This window comes from Perna viridis, chromosome 3 (assembly GCF_037379345.1).
Source record: "Perna viridis isolate PV_CMFRI_1.1 ecotype Kerala chromosome 3, ASM3737934v1, whole genome shotgun sequence".
NCBI classification, from domain to species: Eukaryota; Metazoa; Mollusca; class Bivalvia; order Mytilida; family Mytilidae; genus Perna; species Perna viridis.
In genome coordinates, this window is record NC_142447.1 from 18,188,745 (window position 1) to 18,213,069 (window position 24,325).

General features: G+C 31.8%; 2 protein-coding genes across 3 annotated transcripts in view; one reads left to right on the forward strand and one right to left on the reverse strand.

The window, feature by feature from the left end:
* Positions 1-17,242, forward strand: part of LOC148621280 (uncharacterized) — a 35,413-nt gene extending 18,171 nt beyond the window's left edge. For both annotated transcript variants that reach the window (XM_088575447.1, XM_088575448.1), the window contains 15 exons: positions 1,270-1,418; positions 2,485-2,583; positions 3,665-3,806; positions 4,232-4,299; positions 4,802-4,911; positions 5,641-5,730; positions 6,316-6,439; positions 8,533-8,679; positions 9,742-9,804; positions 11,608-11,783; positions 12,423-12,494; positions 13,057-13,207; positions 13,384-13,474; positions 14,575-14,676; positions 15,129-17,242. In XM_088575447.1, coding sequence (XP_088431573.1) covers positions 1,270-1,418; positions 2,485-2,583; positions 3,665-3,806; positions 4,232-4,299; positions 4,802-4,911; positions 5,641-5,730; positions 6,316-6,439; positions 8,533-8,679; positions 9,742-9,804; positions 11,608-11,783; positions 12,423-12,494; positions 13,057-13,207; positions 13,384-13,474; positions 14,575-14,676; positions 15,129-15,313 — 1,769 coding nt within the window. In that variant the 3' untranslated portion in view covers positions 15,314-17,242. The remainder of the gene's footprint in view (positions 1-1,269; positions 1,419-2,484; positions 2,584-3,664; positions 3,807-4,231; positions 4,300-4,801; positions 4,912-5,640; positions 5,731-6,315; positions 6,440-8,532; positions 8,680-9,741; positions 9,805-11,607; positions 11,784-12,422; positions 12,495-13,056; positions 13,208-13,383; positions 13,475-14,574; positions 14,677-15,128) is intronic.
* A 5,646-nt stretch (positions 17,243-22,888) lies between these two features.
* On the reverse strand, positions 22,889-24,320 carry LOC148621281 (uncharacterized). The gene has a single exon (XM_088575449.1). The coding sequence runs from the start codon at positions 24,173-24,175 to the stop codon at positions 22,958-22,960; it is 1,218 nt and encodes a 405-aa protein (XP_088431575.1). The 5' UTR covers positions 24,176-24,320; the 3' UTR covers positions 22,889-22,957.
* Positions 24,321-24,325: the final 5 nt, after the last annotated feature.

The window sequence follows — 24,325 nt, forward strand, 5'->3', positions numbered from 1 at the left end:
GACAGGCACAACATAAAATAACCAAAATAATACATACAAAGTAACAAAAATAAATGAGCAACTTGGGCTCCACTGAAAACTGGGACCATGGACCAGGTGAACCGGTAGGATAAGCATCCTTTACTTTTCTAGAAACACCTGCTAAATTTCTCATAAAAAAAAGAAGAATTTTCTTGGGTGGTTAAACCGATGTAGGGAAGTTTGTTACGTATTGTACTTTGGAAATAATGCTCTAATTTAATCAACAAAAACAAAGCATTCAACATTAACATATATGAACTACAAAATTACTTTTACTTTATTTTCATGTTGTTTTTTTTTTGGGGTCAAAAAGAGAAAAATATTTTCATGTGAAATAAATATAAGGCACCTCACATTTTTATACTGAGGGGTAGGTGCCTTGGATTATTTAGAAAAAAAAAATTATTGAAATTTTGAGCTAACATTTTTTTTTACTCATCCATAGATAGAAAAAAAATTATGATTCAATATTTCCCCCAACACTTAAAAATAGGGGCGCAATGATACACTTTTTCATCAAACAATACATATCACAATATTGGATATGTTTGACGGTACGTATCGCCATACATTTTAAGAGACTTGTGTCATTCATGGGCACCATCATGTTTTACAAAACAAAGCCGCTTAAGCACGACTGGAAGTAAAAAGTAAGGATTTGATCCATCACTCTATTTGAAATAAAACATTTCAGCAGTATTGTTTTCTCTGGGTCATAAATATAATGCTAGTTATAACACTAATGCCAATAAATTTATTTAAAATATAGCATCATATCATTAGTGTTGTAGGCCGCCACAATGTACCATGAACCAAATAGTAAAAAAAAATACCCGATTTCGGTCCATACGGTGAATCGTTTCCCCCTTACTTAACAATGTAGGTTTTCAAATTTAAAATTTTTAATTCTGTCTGCTGCTGAAAATATAAAATTATTTTCTAACTCGACATAAAATCCCAGGCCCCCTGCGAGAAGAAAATGGTCTTTGCCTAAATTGTAAATTAAAAATGTCTTTAAATGTGAGTGGATTCCAAGATTTAAAACTTGCATTATTAAATTTTCAATATTACTGGTGTGGGATATTTTGCAAAAGTTAAAATTGCAATAATGAATTGCATGCAATAATTTCAGAATTTACCAAGCATTTAACTGTTATTGAAAACATCTATTAAGACTTTTCAGACTGGTAACTGACCTTTGCAGGTATCGTTTATTATTCTCAACAAATTGCATCTGACTATTTTTAGATTCTCAAAGACAACAGTTAGAATTAGCCCACAAACTGGAACAGAAAAGATTGAGAAGGATTCATCAATTAAATGAGAAACATGAACAAGAGAAGGCTTTGCTCACCAAGAAATCAGAGAAATCTACCGACACTGGCACTTTTATTGATGTAAGATCTTTCTATAAGAGTTATTCGAACAATGTTTTTTTTTTCTGACATTATCTTAATGTTTTGGATATTTTAATGAAAAGTATTAAACATTTTACCCTGTTTTTTCTAATTCCTGTTTTTTTAAGAAGAAATGCATTAAGTAGCTGTCTTTGTAAGAATCATGCAAAATCTGAAAAACGTGATACACCCCAAAAAAGGCTACATATTTTTATTTTTGTAATTAAATTGTTTTATGGGTCTATACTATGAAATGTGTAATTATTCATTCAAATCTGCCTGCTCTTAGGAGATAATCAACATTGAAAATCCAGTAGATTCTATTGTATTTGAGTGTCATTTACAGAGTTATCTCCCTTAATTTGAATTCTACAGTGCATTCTATCCAATTTTTATCTCCAATGAGCATGGGTTATACGAAAAACCACATGTTAATTTCTGTTTACTAAAGCATTTTAAACAAAATATCAAAAATAAAAATATGTAGACTGTCCAAGCATGAATCACATTTTGCATGATTCTTAGCTGGAGTGCTACTTAAGTTGGATAGATTTTTATTTAAAATAGCTATCATTTCAAAAGGAAGCTCTTTAAAAGAAAACTTTTTATAACCTGCCACACAAAGTGGTGACTATCAAGGTATTATGTGGTACCCTCCGAAAAGTTATGTGGTACTTGGTACACAACTTCAGTGTGGGGTCTCATATTGTGGGGTACAATTTCAAGTCTGTTGCAATTTTGCTTCCTGTTTACCTACTTGATATATTTTTCAACAATAACTGCAACCTAGCCATTTCTGTCTTTGACCCATTTTTTCACTATTATGCGGCGAATATCATTTAATGTTTCATTAATGCCCTATTTTTTTCTGTTTAATGAGTTGACAGTATTGAAAAGACACTATCTTAAGCAATGTAACTATGCAACAGTACACTTTTGAAAAATCTTATTCTTCATTTTATCAACTGTTTCAGGAAATAATGATTATAATCAAACTAAAAGCAATTCAGCTTGTTGGAATCTTTAAGGTAAAATGTAAATAAAATATAAATGTCTAAATTTGTAGAGTTATCATGACTTATTACAAGAACAAAGATCAGAGTTAGAATCTACCGAAGCAGAACTGGACCAAACTGAACTACAACAACTTGACCAAGTCAGACAGGTAGGTGACAGTAGCAACATATGTTTTTCATATGTTTAGGATGACCATGAAAAACAGATGCTTTCAATCAAAATATAAATATATAGTACTCGCTCATTAAAATATTTATAGATAAACAAAGGTTTCCCAGATGATTTCAATCATTAAAGGTATATGTATTCATTTGCAATGGAGCAAAATATGCTTTTCATGATTTTTTTTGGCCATAAATATATTTCCGTAACAGTCCTATATGGAAACATATGTGCCAATTTTTTGTGTGTACATACTGTATAAAATAGTATGACAATATCATCATATAGATCTTCTCTACAAACCTTATTACTGTTGTCTGATTTATTACATATTATTCCACTTTCAAGTTGATATTTTGCAGTATTCAAATTCCACAAGTTATAAAATCTTTTAATCTCTATGATTCCTCTGGAATAATGGGCTGCTTGACATTGGTCATCTGCCATGGTAGAAAATTTAGTGATCATTCATCTATGATGTCACTGGTTGTTACTGGAGAACAACTTAAATGTTATTAAGTTGCTTTTGACCAATCAGATTTTATTGACATTGCATCACAAGCACACAACAGTCAATCACAACAGTGAATTTTTCATATCACTAGTTCATATCATATTGTCCTTTGATGTGATGTTACATAATATCTATCCATTCAAGAGGTGCAGATCATAGAAAAACTCATTTACGTGATGATACAGGATTTAGTACTGAGTAAGACAGAAGTGTAAAAACTTTATATTAGAAAAAAGAATTAGGGGTACTTTTTACAAAAATCGTAGTCGTAAGTTATGACATCATAGTAAATCAAAATATTGTGACATCATAATTTACAACTAATTTACTCTTACAATTTTTGGTTAAAAGGGCTGATGGAGTTTTCATTCAAATGTAAATCCTAAAAACTTAATAATCCTTTGAAACTTCATTTTTTCTACTATGTACAACATACTTGTTTAAAATAATGACAAATAAAATATTCAATTTTCATTAGGTTTAGCTGAGCTAAATATCACTGGTTTTTTTTTATATGAGTAAAACTCATAGTTGTTCATCACTCCTTTTGCAGAGAATAAATAGAGATAAAATCCAGTCTATTGAGGAGAGGAGTGAGAGAATGAATAAAGCCATTGGTGCTGTGTCGTCTGCTGACCCAGCTGATGTAAACAGTATCATTAAAGAACATAAACAGAGAATGCTCAGATTGGAAGGTAAGGTTTATTCAGAAATTATTGTATCATTTTTGATACACTTTTTTGCATTCTAGAGAAAAATACAACTTCAGAAATGCTAAAATTTCCTGTCTGCAATATTATTGCAATAATAGACCAGAAACAATGTCATTGGACTTTGACATAATATTTGCTCAAAACAAATAAAGTTTCATCGCTATGATGGACCAATAATTAATTTCAGTTTATAAAATCATCTACATATAAGGTAATTACATCCAATCTGTTATTTTTAAGCATGACATTATTTAGCATTGATGTTTACGAATTTTCATGTTGCACTGAATTTCAAAAATTATTTTTTATATTGCTTGTCTACCATATTTACATGTAGTAACATGTTGTAGCAATAAAAAAAATGAGTAATGGTTTAATGATAGTAATGTTCTCTACTCTCTAACCAGATGCAAGGATTCAAGAACAGAACAGAATGAAAGCCATGTTACAGGCTAGATGGGAACAAAAAATGATGGTGAGATACTTTTAAACATTAAAAAAATACTGTAAATGTGGTAAAGACGACTTTCACATTCAGTTCCATTCTGAAAAGGAATTTTTAAATGATACATATATAATGGAAGCATTTCAGATATTTTAAAGTTCAGAAATGTATTTACACTTAACTATTGCTGTTCTTGTAGCCTTTGAATAAGATATTTTTCCTTTGTCTATATAAAACCGTAAACTAATTTCCACCGGAGTCAGCCTAAAACGGCAATTGTGAAAGTCGTCAATTGTTTGTGATGTACCAGTCTCTGCATCCCTACAAACTACAATAACCCCCGTTAAAAATGTTTTTAAATAAAAACTAGTTTAACTGTATCTACAAATTTTAAGTCATATGAACCAACAACTTGTACTTGAGTCACAAGAAAAAAAACCACAAATTTCTAAGGACTTTTTTATAAATTTGGCTGCATGGCAATATATGTGACTTTTTCAGTTAACTCTAATTTTAATGTATATTTTTACAGCATTTAGATGACGAGGAACAAAAAGCAGCACAGGAACAAGAAACACTGAAGGAACAACAAAGTACTACTATAAATAGAGTACTATCTAACAGTCTAGAACTCAATGAAGAGTTAGTATTTGTAGTTTACATGATTTAGCACATTAAGTCATTTAAATGAAAAAGAAAAAAATCACTATAATTTCAGAGAGTTTTGCTTGCTTTGATCATTGTGATTTTGTGATTTTGTGATTGTGAGAAAATTCACACACAATAAATGATAAAAATGACATAATGCAATATTTAATTATTGCAATTTTAAGTCAATCCCAATTTTTGCAATAATAAAAACATCATAAAAATGTTTAACTTAGGGTATATGTTTGAATAAAATTTCACTTCTTCCTTTTTTAAGTTTTGAGGATTAAAAACTTTTTTAACATTCAGTTTTGATAGAAAAAAACTTGTATGAGGTAGAAAATGGCATGTTATGAGAATATTGAGAAGAGAATTTTGCAGTGCTATTGAATTCTAAATAGTGGTTTATGTGGCAAAAATTCTTACTGAGACAAAACCTGTGGAAAATCAAGAGAAGTCCTTTTCCCACCAATATTACAAATGCTTTTATCTCAAAAACATTCACCCTGAGCTGCCATTTTTTTCTTCTTATATTGTTGTATCATGAAAGATCTTAGAATATTGCACATCCCTTTGAAATCCTTGTTATTCTTAGAAAGCAGTGAACATCCTGAAATGGGGTCAAATATTGTTCAAAAGATTGACATCTTCACAGCCTGACTTAACCAGTTCTCTCCCTTTGTTTTTTGTAATATTTTGTACAACTTTGTTTATTTTTTTCAGTGCCAAAAAGAAAATTATGAAAGAGCATGAACACAACATGCAGGTGCTGAACAATCAGTTACAGATGTCAAAACTTAAACAAGAGAAAGGGTGAGTATTTCTACCTAAATAGTTAAGGACAACCTCAGTTGTATTGGGGCAGTACCTAGTGTCAAAACAAAAAAAAGGGTGAGAATTTCAACCTAAACAGTCTCAGTGGACCTTGGGCAGTGTCTGGTTGATAGAGACGCAAATCAAGATGCAGGTTGGCTGAGATTCAGAATACTCGGTCCAGTGAGATGACATATACCTACCTGCAGGCTTCTGTGAGCTAGCACATTAAAACCTGGATCAGGATGTCAGACTAGTACACAGCATTGTTTTTTCCATTGTATGATCAAATAACTACCAAAGAATATACTGTAAAACTAACCAATCAATAAATCAATCAATTCAACAGTTGAAGGATAAATTGCTTCCTGTGAGTGCACCAGGTTTTTTTTTTTTTCTCAGGCTATTTCGTACTAGTGACTTTAATTCGGGAATAACTGTTGCAGCTGTTTGTGTAGAATGTCTGTAGCAATTTAATGAAAATTATTTGAGTTTCAAAGGTCAAGAATCATATTATAACATGTGATAGTTATATTCTATGTGTAGAAAATAATGTTTATATAATTGTAATAATTTTATTTAAAGTTTGGAAGCAAGGTTAGCTAAAAGGAGAACTAAATTGGCAGAAATCCGACAGAAACGAGAAGATGAATTACTCAGTAAATCTAGGATGAATAAAGAGGAGTATGACAGACTAACAAAACAATTGGTAAGATACAGAATCTACACTACAACATATTGTGATTTCACAAATTCCACTTCTTCTGTGGTATTTGATCTATTATGTACAAGTTCCAACTTATCCTTTTGAGCTCACCTTGCCAAAGGCCAGGTGAGATATTGCCATCACTTGGCATCCGTCGTCATCGTCAGTCGTCAGTAACAATTGTTCAAAACTCTTCTCCTCTGACACTACTTGTCCAATTGGAACCAAACTTGGTATGAATGTTCCTTGGGTTGTCATGCATAGAACTGATGTGGGGATTTTGATCCATCAAAAAACATGGCCACCGTTACTAAAAATAGAACATAGAAGTCAGAGAGTAGTTTTTCACATATATCTCCAAAATGGTTAGGTTTAGCCAAATTCTGACCGAGTTAAAGTGTTCAACATGATGAGATCTAGCCTTGGTCAAGTTTTCATTTTAATCTGTTAAACCATGTTGGAGTTATTGCCCTTTTTCAGCATTTTTTGCTATTTTTAATATTATTTCTTTCAAAAATCTTCTCCTCTGACACTACTTGACCAGTTGGAACCAAACTTGGTACGAATGTTCCTTGGGGTATCATTTTATTTATTTTATTATTTATAATACAATATTTATAAAGTGCTTATCTAATAAAGAATTACTCTAAGCGCTGTACAATATAAAAACATACAGAACGTACTGCATAGAACTGATGTGGGGATTTTTGACTAAAAAACTGTAACTAAAATAGAACATAGAGGTCAGAGAGTAGTTTTTGGCATTTATCTCCAAAACGGTTAGGTTTAGCCAATTCTGACATGGTGTGAAAGTGTTTTTAATGTTATCTCTTTCAAAAATCTTCTCCTCTGTCACTACTTGACCAATTGGAACCAAACATGGTATGAACCTTCCTTGGGTTATCATGCATAGAACTGATATGGGGATTTATGGTCTGTAGAAAAAAAATGGCCACCATTGCTAAAAATAAAACATAGCGGTCAGACTAGTTTTTCACATATATCTCCAGAACTGTTAGGTTTAGCAGAATTATTCCTATAGCTGAAATGACCCTTATTATAAGGCCTTCAAGAGTCTTCAGGGATCAAATTTGTCAGGTGACTCCTTGTAAGAGTTATTGCCCTTCAAAGATGAATTTTTATGGTTTTCAGCCAGTATCTTGAAAACTATGATAGATAGAAAGAAACTCTCTATCGCTGAAATGATCCTCATGATAGTCCTACTAAAGTCTTCTTGAGTCAAAATTGTTGGACAACTCCTTGTTAAATTGATTGTCTTTGAAAGACAAACTTAAACCAGGTGAACGATTCAGGCTCCTGGGAGCCTCTTGTTTAGGTATCAGTCTCAAATATGACCAAAACCAGATCTCGTCATTTGTGTCTCTCCTGTATTGTCTCTTCTACTGCACTCGTCTTAATTTACTGTTGATAGTTCTTCATGATACTTGAGAATTGGAGATTTACAAATGCCCTGGGTTTCTCCCCAACAATGAGAAATTTCAATTTATGAAAATAAGAACGTATTTTTCTTAAGTTTATTCAGTGTCCAATATTGAAACCTACATGCAATTCCTTGTTTTTATTCCATATTACAGACCTGTGCATTAGGCTTAACACCTGAATAATGAACAGTCAATTATTTTATAAACAATTTTAATGCTGCAGATGTCTGTTTATTTCTTTTCATGTCTTTTGACAAGCTAGAACTTAGTTATTTTGTAATATTAGAAAGCCTTAGATCCCAGCTTTAGATTATAATAAGTCTTCATGATTGTGTCCAGATTAATATGTGCAAAGTTGTCTTGTCTTGGTCATGTGGCTGACAAGAATTTCTGCGACTTTTGGTTGTGTGTTACAGTTTAATTTTTTTCTAACAATACCAAGTGTACCATACTTGTCATCTTTGTAGGCATATGTATACCTCTATTTGATGTGTTGCATTCTATGATAACCTAAATGCTAAATTAAATTTTTTATCCTAATGTTGAATTTTCATCGTTATTTTTACTGCTATTGCCATCCCAGCATGATTTAGTTTTTTTTATTATTTTTAATAAAACAGCCTTATTGTTAATCTGTTTAAATCTACACTTTAGGAAGATGAACTTGCAGCAGAAGAAGAAAAAATCAACGAAGAAAAAGACGCTGCAATTTTAGCTTTCCGTAGAAAGATGGCTGCTGAAACTGAGGCATTACTACAGCAACAAGAAAAAGAATTAGGTGTACTGATTGGAAAATTGGAGGTAAGTTATTAAAGGTTTAAGTACCATACTATATAAGAATCAGGCAAAGGGTGGCACATCATAATTCTCAATTTGTTTTTTTTGTCACAAATATATTCAATACATCTAGAAAACAAGTGAAAAGCTAATCAAATTTATCATGAAGCAGCTGTTACATAGATATTTTTGACTGCTTTAATAAGGAAAAAGTGCTGGAAAATTTTCCCACAATTTTTCTATGGTGCATTTCAACTAAATTTAACCTACCAAAATCTTAAAAAGGCAAGTTTTACAAAAACTTTGATGGTTATTGCTGGAGGTTACAGTCCTTGAACCGATCCGCGCAACGATTTGACGGAACGATGACCGTTGACTGATGGATCGATGACGGGTGACCAATCTGATTGCAGTTTTGTTATATAAAATGATGTAAGATCTGTTTAAAATAAAAGAAATGCAAAATAATAGTATAAATTGATGTTTAAATCTATTACATGTAAATGTGTGTAAAATTTACAAAGAAAACAACAAAAACCATAAAATATGTTGACCTCGCTGTGGTCATGTGATGCAATCAGCATTTAATGAATCGGTTTGACGGATCGATGACTGACTGAAAAACTGATCTGCAATCGATGACCGATCGCAATTTTTGTTGGATTGATCGGTTCAGGTACTCTATCGGGAATAACTACTTTGTTAATGCAATAAAATCTCTGCATTTCTTTTTTTCCTTCATGTGCCACACCTTATACACATTTTGCCCGATTCTTATATGAAGAGGTACTTAACAAATAAGGCATTAAGTAGCAAATGCAGAAGTGTTAAGTTATACTAAGTTTAGAAAGTATTGATAGATGGTACACAAATCTCAGTGACAGATCCAGAGGGGATTCCAGGAGTCAGAATCCCCTCCCCCTTTAGTTGGAAAATATTTTTATCTGGCAAAAATGAGCAAATGATAGCCTGGAGTTCTCCTTTTTCTGGAAACACCTCTTTCCCAAAACTTTTGATTTACCCCTGAATCTTTCTATTTTGGAATTGCTGCAATGCCTTCAAAAATGGTGTTTCATACCATTACAGATTGGTGCTGCCAGAAGACAAGCTTTATTGTCCAAGCAAGACACACAGTTACAGAGTTTACAGGTATGATATAGAAATGTTTCAACTTCTGTTGCACTCATTTGATACTTGGATCAGATTGTTTGTTGAAGTACAATCTCATCTAAGAATCAGGCAGAAGATTGTAACTTGAAAATCAACATTTTTACCCACTTTCTTAATATTGTTCCCTCATCCAGAATGTTAAAATAAAGTATTAAGTAAATGCATAATGTTTGGAATGCTGAGGAAAAAATGTCTGGTTTTATAAGTTGTTAAAACTGCTGCAAAATATTTTAAAGTAAAATTCAGCTGAACAAGGGTTCCTTACATTTTTCTGACCTTAGATTCAATTCTTTTTTGGATTTTATCATGACTGTAGCTTTCTGAAAAGTTTCATGTTGTTTAGAAAAGTGACAAAAATTATGGCTAATGACCTTTTCCTTGTTTGCATGATTCATAATCCAATCACATTTTTTTGGCGATATACAGATAAAAAAAAGTATCCCCACCCTATTATTTTTTTTCATTAAAATGGCATCAGTGCTGCATGAGAAATTAACTTTGAATGACTATACCTTAATTATGTCAAGTAAAATTGCACATAACATTTATTTGTTTAAGTATACAACAACTTTTTACAGGAAGAGATGGTAAGTCACAAACCAACTGACCATTACTTGAATACATGTTTTATATGCATTATATATTTTTACCCGACCCAAGTTTTAAGATTTATTTATGTTTTGAAACCAGTGTTTTTTCTTCTGTTTTCTGACATGTGTTGACTAAAACATTATTTATGTTTGTCTCTTTGTCCTTAATCTCTATATCTATACAAAAGTATTTATGTTACTTTTTGTATCTTCAGTCAGATATTGTAACGAGTTATACATTTTGATGAAAATCTATCTCAACCCACATCTCTAAATTAACTCCTAAAGAATTCTTTTTCAAGCTGTAATTGGTGGTATACTTCTGTTAATCCTTCCACATAAGGGACAATGACTCAAAAAAGTCTGGATGGAACCTGATTTTAAAACTTTTCTGTGCAACTTGGTTTGTCAATATAGACAGAAGCACACTTATGTGTTTGTGTGTTTTTTTTTAAATTTTTTTGGTCATTATTAAACACTGAACAAATTGGGGTGTGTGTGCACTAGTGCAACTGTACATTGATAATGGCAACAAACTCAAAAAAGACTTGAATAGCTGTATGGAAATGGAAGCAAATGCATCACATCCTATTGATATTTTAATGATGGTTATTAAAACAAAATGCACTCCTACTGAAACATTAGTGGTTCTTAAAATGGTTTTCTATAGTGTCAAAAAAAAAAAGGAATGATAAGTAGGTATAGTGCTTTGGACACTGCAGTATGAAAATAATGTAGAAATTTGGTATCTGTACTACAATTTAAAATTCATTGAGTCCTCATTTGACCTTGTTCTAAATCTAGGAGTCAGATTAACAAAAAAGTTTGAAAAAAAAAATTGAGCATTAATTTTTCCAGTCACTAATAAATGCAAAATTGACCTTTAATTTTGCCAGTCACAGTGTATTCTCCCATGGTAGTGACAGAACCTATTTTTTTTAGGGGGGAGGGGTAACAACACTTTTGCCTTGAAAAAAAATCAATTGTAGTTTACCCTACAACTAGGACTTAAGCCAGAGTGGTCTGGGATTATGACCCCCGTCTTTTAAAGAAAATAGACATTAAATATGGTTTAAAATCAAGCTCATTTAAACACTATTAAAGACTGGAATATTTGTTCCAAATAACCACTTAAACTGAAGTAAAATATTTCCTGTCATTCTAAGTGTTGTTTTTAATGCCATGATTTTAGGATCAACTTGAGAAGAAATTGACAGATGGTACAGTTAAGGTATCAGCTGTTGACCAGATACTTCAGCAACATAGAAATCAGGTGGAGTACGTTCATGAGCAGATCGAGAGTAAACGTGAACATCAGATACAAGTTATACAGGATAGGGTCCAAGCTAGAAAACTCGCAAAGGAGCAGTGAGTAATAAGTTATTATTATGTGATCGCCAATTTATTGTGAAAATGGGGATTTGCCATTTAATAGTTCGAGCTCTTAATAATAGGTCATTGCATTCCCTTAATAAAATCCAAAATAAATCTGATAGTCCAAGAATACAGTTTTATGCATGTTATTCAAGACTTCTAGTTACAGATTATTTTTATTGGAAAGTATTTGGATGTAGAATTTGCATTTACCATGAAAATAATTATTGTTTCCTAGGTTTTGATGACGCAGTCCAACAAATATGTTAAATTCATGAGGATTTGTTTTGTAGAACACTCAGGTAAATATATAACACCTACAAATGAAATCCCTAGTTTTCACTTGATTTTACGGTTGTTCCGTTAAAATATATGAGGTGCCCGGTGAACACACTTTTTCACCAAGGGAGCCACGTCTAGAAGCTCTATTGATGTTTTGTATTAAACTTTGTATTTTGTCAAGAGACCTGAACACCCATCCATATACAAAGAATAAAAGTGCCTTCCCCCGTCCCTCATATGTTTTACTGGAACAGCCCTTATAAAACTACAAAGATTTAATAAATGAATGTGAAATACTTTTACTTTAATATGAAATACACTTGTGCAAATTTGATACAAACTCTTTTACAGGGAGTTAAATGATGAAGGATTTGAGGAGAAGGAGAGAGTAAAATCAGGATCTATCAAGAGGAGGGGAGCTGGGTAAGAGAGATAACTGCTAGTAGTAGAAAGATAAGGTTTCATGAAAACATCCTAAAAACATTATCACAGATGTAATTTTTCAATGAATTTTTTATGGAAAAGTGTGGGAAAATATTAAACAGGCTAAAATTTTTTTCAGCATCTTCGTTGCTTTAAGTACCCTCAGTTGAAGAAAAAAAATTATTAGTGATTGCAAGACTTGAGCCTTTCATCCATCACACTTTGTCCATGTTACATAAAACTATTTTTGTTTGTCTTTTTTTGTAATTAATAGAAAAAAGGTTTTTTTTTTTAATTAATAGGAAAAAGGTATATCTATAATAATCTATCTTGCCCTCAGTGATCTTAATTTTATCAATTTCAATCATTCTTAAATGATTAGAAAATATTAGGGATAACATTTTTGTTTTTTGTTTTTGTTGTTGGTTTTTTATGAAGTTAACAAATATCATAGAAATACAAAGAGATTATGTGAATTCCATGAAATCATTTAGAGCAGTGAAATGTATGGTCACATGTGCACCCCAACTTACCTTTTTCTTACATTTCTAATAAATTTTAGACAAGCTGCAGCCCTCCTGAAACTGAGTTATTTAGATCAGCAATTTAAGAGAGAGAAAGATGAGTTGGATACTGAAATGAAAGCAGAGTTGGAAAAGAGCAAAGAGGCTCTAAATAGAGAGATGGAAGTCACATTACAGAATGAGTTGAAGGTGAGTTGGTTATTTTAATATTTACTTCATTATTGGTATGTGGTTTTATACATGAAGCCAACTTTTCACATTTTCATAAAAAAAATTACTTGCTTCAATTTGAGCATTCTCTCATAATTAAAATAAAAGGGATTTTGACTGAATGATTAAGCATTGATTTTGATCAACATTTTCAGGAACAAAAGAAACAGTTCCTAAATCAGTTAGCAGCAGCTACAGACTTGTCAAAGAAAGAATTAGCTGATGCTGTAGATACTGCCATTAAAGGTAAGTCTGCCTTTAATTCTAAGCAAGAGTATTCAAGGGAACTAAAATTCTAGCAGAAATCAAATGAATGTAATCCAGAAACAAACCAGACATGAAAAACAGACATACACAACAAAGAACACGAAATAACCAAAATAATACATACAAAGTAACAAAAGTAAATGAGCAATGTAGAAATACCTATTACTCTATATTTACAGCCAGAACAATTTTAAAAGCCCTATTTTAAGACAGATATATTATGGTGTATAAATGTCTGTCTGTCAGTCTGTTGTTTAACTGTCTCTCTGTCCATATGTGTTTACATGTCACAAAATAATTCAAAATCCTCATATTGAAATTATGGCAAATACAATGGCGGATCCAGAGGGGGATGCAGGGGGTTGGTACTCCCCTTTTTATTGGAAATTTGTTATTTTCATGTGTAAAATTGACAAAATAAATGCCAAATATTGTCCTAGCACCCTCTTTTTCTGAGAAACCTAGGCTGGCACTCCTCCTTTTCAAAGTGTGTGGATATGGTCCAGAACATTGCACATCGGTTCTTGTTAATTATGATTGTCTCAAAGTATGTTTACTTTTTAGTGAAAACTGAATTTCCATTCGTGCGTAATGGAACTTATTTCACTCAAAAAAGGGATGTTTTCCACATTCTTATCTTATCTCAAAACTTCTTCAAACTGATATAAGTGCAAGTGTTTGCTATGATGGTCAGATGGTCTGTATATTTTTAAGTGAATATATTCAATTTTTTGTGAAGAAGCTGCTGAACTTCTCTTAAAAAAAAAGGGGTGGGTTTTTTTCACGTCACACCTTATCGGAATTATCTTAAACTTAAGTGGAAGTCCCTGTACTCTGTATATAAAAATAGGAGGTGTGGTATGATTGCCAATGAGACAGTCATCCACCAAAAGCCAAGCAACTAACAATTAAACTTCTACAGGTCACATGGTCTTCAATGATGAGTGAAACCCATACCATAAAGCAAGCTGTAAAAGGCCCCAAAATTAATGAAGTGAAACTATGTCCTATTCTTTTCAACATTCTACATTTTCATTAGATACAATCAATATTTTTTGTATCTAATTATTTGTTTACAGATACTGGAGGAAATCAGAAGGCTGCCAAAAGATTAGGGAAGGAATTGCGCCAGGGACTGCAACGAGCAAAAACAGAACTGAATGAGGAAGATGAAGATTCAGGTAAATTGCATGCTGTAGCCAGCAGTTAAATCATTAATTTAGCTTTACATAGCAGTTGACACCCTGAAATTGTCATTGGTCACATTTTTTTTTTTTTTTGGAGTTATTGCTCACTTTATCACTCTTACATGTCACATTTTGCTAGAATTGTTTATGTAAACAGCCAGTAAGGTCTGAAATTTTGATATTTTGAGGAAATTAAAATTCTTTAGAAATGATTGCCAATATATTAGCGTAGAATGCTTTTCAAATGTAAATAGTTTTATTTCATGACATACACCATTTGTCAAAATTTTGTAATCATAAAACACTCTTGAATAATTCAGGAATGATGTAAAACTCTGTATTAAGCAACATATCATTTTTCATCCCAAGAATGATTGAAGATTTAACACATGACTATCCAAAAAATTATCCTAAATATACATTTATTTCTGTTATTTCTTTTTTAGATTACTACCAAAGAAGACCTCAATCTAGATCATCTCTAGGGGATACTATGAGGCCAATGTCTGGGGTTAGTAAATCCAAGGGAAAGAAGAAAGGAAGAAAATCATCTGGAAGTGTTTATCCTCAGGAGCCTCGTGAAGGATGGCGAGGTCATTCACCTGATTATGATAGTGACGAACTCTTGTAGTTTTAGTTTATACTTACATGATATTTCATTTATGAAACATTTTAACTTATTTTTATGTAATGTCATTTCTGATTGGACAACATTATATTATGTTTTTTCCTTTAAATTGAGTTCATAACATTGTAATTTTTTCCAAGAAGATGGATTTGCAACTTCTTTCTGTATTTCAGGGACCTCAATTTAGAGGTATTAGGGAGTCTTTTTCTTTTTGTAAATTTGCAGCATGATCAAATTTTATTACTTGAAGACCTCCTTATTGAAGAGAAAGAGGTTAGAACGATTGCACACTGTGTTGACAAATAAGACACTCTGGCTAATATCGTTGGTAATTTAATACATGCATCAAATTGTTCAAATATATCACTTCATAATCAAAATTCTTTTCTTAACTATTTTTGCTCAACATCAAATAATAGGAAGGACAAAAAGAAGATACACTTTGCTCATGTTTTTTTTTCTACACATGCAAACATTGTTCATGTGAAATTCATGTCAATTAAGTTTTACATGAAATTCATGTAATTTTCATGTGAAATTCATGCCACCTGATGTATCATGTAAAATCTAGTTTCATGTGAAATATTCTGCTTGTTTGGTTGAGATGAAAGTTTTGTGAAATGATTTTGCCTATGTGGCCATTGATTTATGCCTGTTTTTTTTTATGTATATTTTTCATGATGATTGCAATCTCAGGGCTTTGTGGTGTATTTTAAGTAAAAAAAATTGTATTGTAATCATACTTTTGATTCAAAAGTGATAAAGTAGAGTTGTAAAAAATATTGCACAACTGTATTGTGATCTCTTCTGTTGTTAAAATGTTGTCTAATTGTTAATACCTTAAAAACAAATACGTTAGATATGAATTCCTTTTTATTTCATTTTTTTTCTTAAATATATCAATGTAATTTTGTACATAAAAGATATGTGAACATGAAAACGTGCTATGCTTCATATTTTTTTCATTTTCCATATTCTTCTAGATAATGAGTTGAAAAGACCTTTTTTTATAGTTTTTTGAGCTATGATAGTTTTAGCAATATTTGCCACCTCGGAAGTTGGTAACACCATAATTTCTTTTTTTACACAAATGCCAAAAAAAAAATCATTGGCTTCTAGATCTTTGCATCATGGACTTGACTTGAAAAATCATTTCATATCTTCTATTTTTGCATTGTCATGTTTTTTTTTACTAGTTTCGATAAATAGCATATCAAATTCATTGAAATATTTAAAAATGTATTATGGAACAACATTGATTTTTCGAACAAAAATTCATGCAGGCTAGAAAATTTAATTTGCCCACTTTGCAACTTAGATTACCGTTATGTTTTTGATCAATACAGTAAAATTTATTGATAAAATTAGTTTTTCCAATGGACAAAAAAGTTGATCTGATTTTTTTGTTTACTCCATATGCAAGCCAACTTATTTTTTGGCCAAAACCAGAGCCAGAATTTTTCTCTGATAAATTCCAACCATTCCAAAACCCCACCTTAGAAAATCAAATTGCCTGTGCCTAAATTCAGCTATGAAATTACCTCATTAATTCTAAGCTTTACATTTTACTGTTTCATTTCCACAGAAGTCCACAACATGCTTTAATATGGTGATATATTTTCATTCAGACATAAAAATCAAATTGTAAAATTTCATAGAAGCCAAAATAAATTGTGATTTCAAAGGGATGGGTTAACATATTATTCATTGCTGTCTTAAACTTTACACCAGACAGGAAAGTGGTTATTGGCTTTTTTTGGTCAAAAAATATTTTTTCATTATTTTAAACATATTGTTGTTCCGTCCTCACATTGCTATATTTATTGTCTTTTATATCCTTTGTCTGTGATATTCATTTAGTTTACATTCTTTTATTTTTTTAGTAAAATTATTCATTGTTCTTTACCATGACAATAAAATTTATATTGTTAATGAAGTGCTGATATTTCTAACTATTGTCAACACGATCCAAATAAAATACTATAAGTACACTTGTATGCAGTTAACCCAAAACCAACAATTTCATACTTTTGAACTGTGTCTTAACGAACATCTGAGGAGTTTCCATAGCTGCAAAATGAAAATTTAACAAGTAAAGATTGAACAAGTAAATATACATAAAAGTAATCACATTAAAAAAGAACTAAAGGACCAAAATATAGAAGAAGAAAACAAAACAAAAAATACCAAATTAAAAATCATACAAATACATAGTTGTTTTACCGGTAATTAGATAAAAAAAATATATGTTTTTTTGTACAGGCATTATAAGTGATTGTTGAGATCCTATATTTTCCCCCTACTAGGCATCCTTGAGCCAATATCCAATACCCTATATTGCAACCTCTGGCAGTATTGCATACCCAATATCATAAGCCTACAGGTAGATACTATTTCTCCACCCTACCGGTGCACCTGGTCCATGCTCCCAGTTTTTAGTGAAGTCCAAGTTGCTCATTTGCTTTTGTTACTTTGTATGTATGATTTTAGTTACTTTATGTTCTTTGTTGTGTATGTCTGGTCTTTGTCCCTGGATTACATTCTTTTGATTACTGCTATAACCTTGGTTCCCTTGATTACTCTCATTATTTTAGGTTGGCCTTTTGTGTACCCTATTTAAGTAAATACTCCCAGACACTGTGATTGGACAAATTGTGGTGAAATCCAAAAAGTTTCATGAATTCCAGATGCTAACATTGTTATTCTTTTTAAAAATTGTATTATATTTTTGGAAAACCATTTTTTATAAATATTAAGATTTTTAAAAAATTAAATAGCAGAAGTATGGAACTATCATGCTCTGACTTTGCTCACATATTTAGTTAGAAAAATTAAGATATGACTGGAAAAAAGTCAGTTTATAGCTCCTTCATTGTTTTAAAGGGGTGAATTTTTCCGAAGTTTCACTATTGTTACATTTGGGAAATAAATAGTTTCATTCTACCTATACTGATATTTGGCAAAAATGAGGAAATTTATGTCCCAGATTTTTTTCCAGTTCTTTCTGTAGTTTGAAGAATTCAATCTTGATAGTTGAAATACACAAATATTATGATTGTTTGTTCAGTAGATTCATGAAATTTTGCTGAGTCAGCATTTCTTAATTACTCCCTACACTCAATATGGGATGATATAAAAAATGATCTGAAATTAACATTTGTCTTATTTTTGTTCCATTTTTTATATTTTCATGTTGCTTAGGTACTATTCTCCCATTCCACAACTTAAAATAAAGATATTTCTTTCAACTTTTCATGTTATGATTCTTCTTTTATCCACCAGAAAGTATAATTTTGGCTTGTGTAGGGTCCTTATTACATATTTCATATAACGTTGCATTTTTTAGGTACTACCAAGTTTGAGGGATGAAATACTCTATAATATAATGACCTATAAAAAAATTGTAGTATTTTTTATTTATGCTACAACACTGAACAAATCAGTTTTCATGGTGCAGATGGATACAAACAGAACAGAAATTTTAATTTATAGTCAGACGCACATTACAAAAAACGTGAGCTCTATTGAGCTTTTGTTCCGACTCGCATAACAAAACAACTAAATAAGCAAGCTAAAAGCTTAAAATGAGTTCTGATTATATAAATAAAATATTGAGTAAAATGAATGGTAAAAACATACTATAGATAAAGCTAAGCTATAAGAATACAGATGATTGAGCAAAATTTTCAAGATCAGCAAGAGCCACATTTGCAAAAGCTCAATTCCAGTTATTAATTAAACTCTTGAATTGTACAAGGCTGATTCCTTTCCGGATATTGTAAGGCAGTTCATTCCATAATGAGGCTCCTCCATATCTGAATGAATGTAGCCCAAATTTTGTTGTTTTTACCTGGAGTATTTCTACTGTATTTTCCTTTCTAAATTTGGATAGTAATTTAAAAACCTCTGTAGCCGTTGTTCGTAATCTCCTTATTTATAATGCTGATAGACCAAGTTTCTGAAGTAAAATTTCATAAGAGCTGTTATAGTCTTCGTAAATAAATCTCAAGGTGCGTTCTGGATTTTTTTCCATTTTTTTAGTATTTACCTCTCCACAGAAATGCCAAATAACTGGACACTATTTAAAATTTGACATGATGAAAGAATAGTAGATAGTTAGCCTTTCCAATTTTGTTAAATGTTTCCTCAATATGTTTCAGTACATTCAGCTGCCTTGAAGCTTTTTTTTTTACATATTTCAGATATATGTTTATCAATTAATTTTATAAATTATCAATTTAAGTTGATTGCCTATTGTCACACCCAGGAGTTCAAAATTTTACTTTCCTTTTCTAGAGTTTTGACTAATCCTTCCAAGTCTTTTCATGATTGTGACAAAGTATCATCATCTGCATAATTATACAAGGTACTTTCATTCACAAAATTAAAAATGTCATTAAAAATATATTGAATAATACCTGTCCTAGTATAGACTCTTGGGCTACTCCTTTTTAGATATCTTTCCACGTACTAGAATTTTACACATTGTTTTCGTTCTGATAAATAACTTGAAACAAGCCTTAAAGCACTTGAAGACAGCCCATATGCTTGTAGTTCTATTAATAAAAGATCATGTGGGAGGCAATCGAAGGCTTTCGACAGATCCATAAGCACAGCAGCAACATAGAGGTTTTTATCAATTGCTTGTTTCCAGTCCTATTTTTAAGAGTGCTGTATTACAGCCATACACCGGTCTAAAATCAGGCAATGACGCATGAAAAAAAGTTTTCAAAAAAGTCTATGAGCTGCTGGTATATGGCCCTCTCAAACAACTTCGATACCACTGGCAGTATACTGACAGGCCTTAATTTCCCACCTCCAACTGACTGTTCTTTTTATGGAGGGGCACTACCTGAGCTTCCTTTAACTTATTTAAAAAAAAACTTCTTCAAAATACGTATTTATCATAACTGTAATGGGTTCCACAATAACAGGCTTAGTTGGTTTTAAAATCTTTACTAAAATACCATCTTTGCCAGTGGCTTTGTTGACTTTGATTTTATTTATTTGTTTCTCTACAAAATCATTAGCAATATCATGAAAATACAATTTACATTCTTGTTTACAATTGTCATATATACTACTGACCATTGAATGATCTTGGTCTATCTTACAGCTGCTTATACCAATATCTCGAGCTACATTTACAAAAAAAATATTCTACTACTATGGTCTGATCTTTAATTATATTCTCCTTATTGTCACAAAGTACAACATTTGTATCAAAATGGCTGCCTTTGTTGGTTAGAAGTGGCTTAATTGTGGGCCAAAGATCTTTTTGTTTTGGCCCACCAACACACTTTTCAATAAAACAATTTCTTATTGATGACTTTTTAAAATTATTTACATAATTTCTTGCTGGCGATAGTTTTCCAAGTTCTTTTTGGTTTTAAATTTGATGTATTTATTGTGTAGCATTTTCTTTTCGTAGATGGCATGACAAAAATTTTTATTCATGAATGGTGCAGTCTTGTATGTTGTTTTTCTTTATTTCATTGGTATATGTTTGTCTACAGCTCTGACCAATTCGTGTTCTAAAATATCATAAGCTTTGTTTATGTCCTTGTTTTGATGTTTGTCTACAGCTTTGACCAATTCGTGTTCTAAAATATCATAAGCTTTGTTTATGTCCTTGTTTTAATATTTGTCAACAGCTTTGACCAATTCGTGTTCAAAAATATCATAAGCTTTGTTTATGTCCTTGTTTTGATGTTTGTTTACAGCTTTGACCAATTCGTGTTCTAAAATATCATAAGCTTTGTTTATGTCCTTGTTTTGATGTTTGTTTACAGCTTTGACCAATTCGTGTTCAAAAATATCATAAGCTTTGTTTATGTCCTTGTTTTGATGTTTGTTTACAGCTTTGACCAATTCGTGTTCTAAAATATCATAAGCTTAGTTTATGTCCTTGTTTTGATGTTTGTTTACAGCTTTGACCAATTCGTGTTCTAAAATATCATAAGCTTTGTTTATGTCCTTGTTTTGATGTTTGTTTACAGCTTTGACCAATTCGTGTTCTAAAATATCATAAGCTTAGTTTATGTCCTTGTTTTGATGTTTGTTTACAGCTTTGACCAATTCGTGTTCTAAAATATCATAAGCTTAGTTTATGTCCTTGTTTTGATGTTTGTCTACAGCTCTGACCAATTCGTGTTCTAAAATATCATAAGCTTTGTTTATGTCCTTGTTTTGATGTTTGTCTACAGCTCTGACCAATCCGTGTTCTAAAATATCATAAGCTTTGTTCATGTCCTTGTTTTGATGTTTGTCTACAGCTTTGACCAATTCGTGTTCTAAAATATCATAAGCTTAGTTTATGTCCTTGTTTTGATGTTTGTCTACAGCTCTGACCAATTCGTGTTCTAAAATATCATAAGCTTTGTTTATGTCCTTGTTTTGATGTTTGTTTACAGCTTTGACCAATTCGTGTTCAAAAATATCATAAGCTTTGTTTATGTCCTTGTTTTGATGTTTGTTTACAGCTTTGACCAATTCGTGTTCAAAAATATCATAAGCTTTGTTTATGTCCTTGTTTTGATTTTTTTCTCTTATGTTAGCATTTTATAGGTCTAGTAAGGAAGCATTATGGTTGCAATGTTTAAAGCTTCTATATAATTTATGAGATCTTGTCATAGCTGGTATATTGTCCTTTCTTTTATGCCTATAAAATTATGGAGCCCCGTGTAGGTCCGGATGTTAAAAGAATAGGCCTGCAGCAGTGCTAAGCTTGTCGTAAAAGGCGACTAAATAGTGCTCAGAAGCCTAGCCGGGGGCTAGGGCGCTCTGCCCTCAGAGCAACTGGGATGTGTGCCATCACTTAATCCACAGTTAAAATTGATCATATGCATGTTCTGTAAAAATTGTTTACTATTTGTAAGTATTACATCAATAAGGGGTGGTTTAGCAGCTTTAGTAAAACATGTTGGTTCTTTTACAATACACCGTAACGGTCGTTCTGGTCATGATGACGACCATAAAACTTCTGTAGCGATGACTACAATCTTGTAGCAACATAACACTATTCCAGAAGCCTAATTGTAAGAAGTCTAGCGTGATACAAAATTCTGCGTAGTTACGGCAAGGTCTGGCATAACGTATGAGTTGTGATATGAAAACTCCACACGCCGGTGCTGAATAGATGTTGCCACAGATGAAAGGAAAGTTGACAATACGGAATGAAAAGTCATCGCGTTTATCGTATCGTTTTGTCAATAGTTTTTCTTTACCATGTGAAGGTCAAGATATGAGGCTGACTTCACAGTGTCAGTAGTATCCTTTATCTCAAGTTACATATGTATTTGGAGTGGATGCGATGTAAAAAATCCTCGAAACAAGGACTGTTTAACGGTATTACGCTATCTATAGAGCCAAAACTTAGATTAAAGGATATGACATATCGAATCTGTATCACATCTGCATCACATCTGCATTAAGAGATCTCGGGTTGATATGTCATGTGATACAGATTTGACATGTAATATTAATTTTATCTGTGATACTTCCTATACGGTTTCGTGATAAACATGATTAAGGCAATCAATATAGCATGCTCTCTTTTTAAGTAAATAACCAGCTAAATTCATTTCACTTAAAGACAAAAATAAAATGAACTTTAATCTTTAACAACATAGCGAAATAGTTTCCCTTTCACAGCACAACGTCATACAAAAACATTTCTGCCTTGTATTCGTTAATGACTACTAAATGATTCCTTTCCCTATGAAAATTGATAGCTCTAGGACAATCCATGCCGTCTGTCTGGCTTAAGATTATTCGATGATCTTTACCATCTGCTGAAATAGCATGAACATTATCGCTCGACTTGCAGGTTACGAAAACGACTCCCGATGAAGTAGAGGTTATTCCTATAGGAGACTTTAATTTGAAGTTCTTATATTGCCATTTACATCTGCCATCATATCCAAAGCTAACAGCTGTGTTGTCCTTGAAGTTCGTACAGCATATTGCAGAACGGTTGGCAGTTATGCTGTATAAATCCATATCTACAGGAATTTCATTTGTGGTTGGATTTTCGGGTTTTCCCCAGAAGATCTTTCTCAACGCATAAGAAGAACCGAAAATGTTACCATCTAAATAATCGACATCGTTGCATTTCATAGATATGGTAGTCTCATTTCCTCCAACAGAAATGTCGATTGATGTAACATTGTCAGTGTTCGAACTAATGAATATACGATTTCCATCAGACGAAACAGCAACTCCAAAAGGCTCATGTCGAATTTTCGAAATTTTTCGAAATGTTTTGCTTCTGATTACGTACATATAAAGAGTTCTGGTCTTAGAACAAGTCATATACACATTTCCCATGGGTGAGATGGCACAGCCTTCAACATTGCCTCCTATATTGTGTTTTAAATTGATCTTTTGATTAAGTTTTAGAAATATTCCATTAAGACTATTACCAGCCATTGGGATTATTGGAGTCATCCGCTGCTGTAATTTATTTTGTCTTGGTACTTTTAGTGTGACGTCAAACGGAAAATCTGTTATTGATAAATTACACAAGACATAGAATAGATGTTTCTTAATATTTTCCATTTCCGGAATTTTTAATGATAATTTTTGTTTTGAAATTTCATTTCCGTTTGTCAACAAATTGATCTTCTCTTTATGTATATTAAGAGCTTTTTCTAGTTCTGGTAGTGCAAAAACGATTTGGTGTTCGGTTGCAACATCCCTAATCAAGGTCAACTCCTGTGACATTTTTTCGGCTGAATCTTTCTGTAAACACAAATTACTTCGAAGAGATTCGACTCGACGTTTTATTTTAGACTCTTCATTGTGTAAACGCTTTTGAATATAGCTTTCAAGCGAAGTAAGGTATTCCTCAATATTTGATCTCATTGCTTTAAAATTACACAAACAGTCACAAATTTGATGTTCTATGTCGGTGAGGCAAGATTTAAAGTGGACGTCTAAGGCGTGATAATCCTAAATGATACACTTAAAAAATGTGTCAATTGTTTCAAGCCTTTCTGATGAATTAAAATTTCC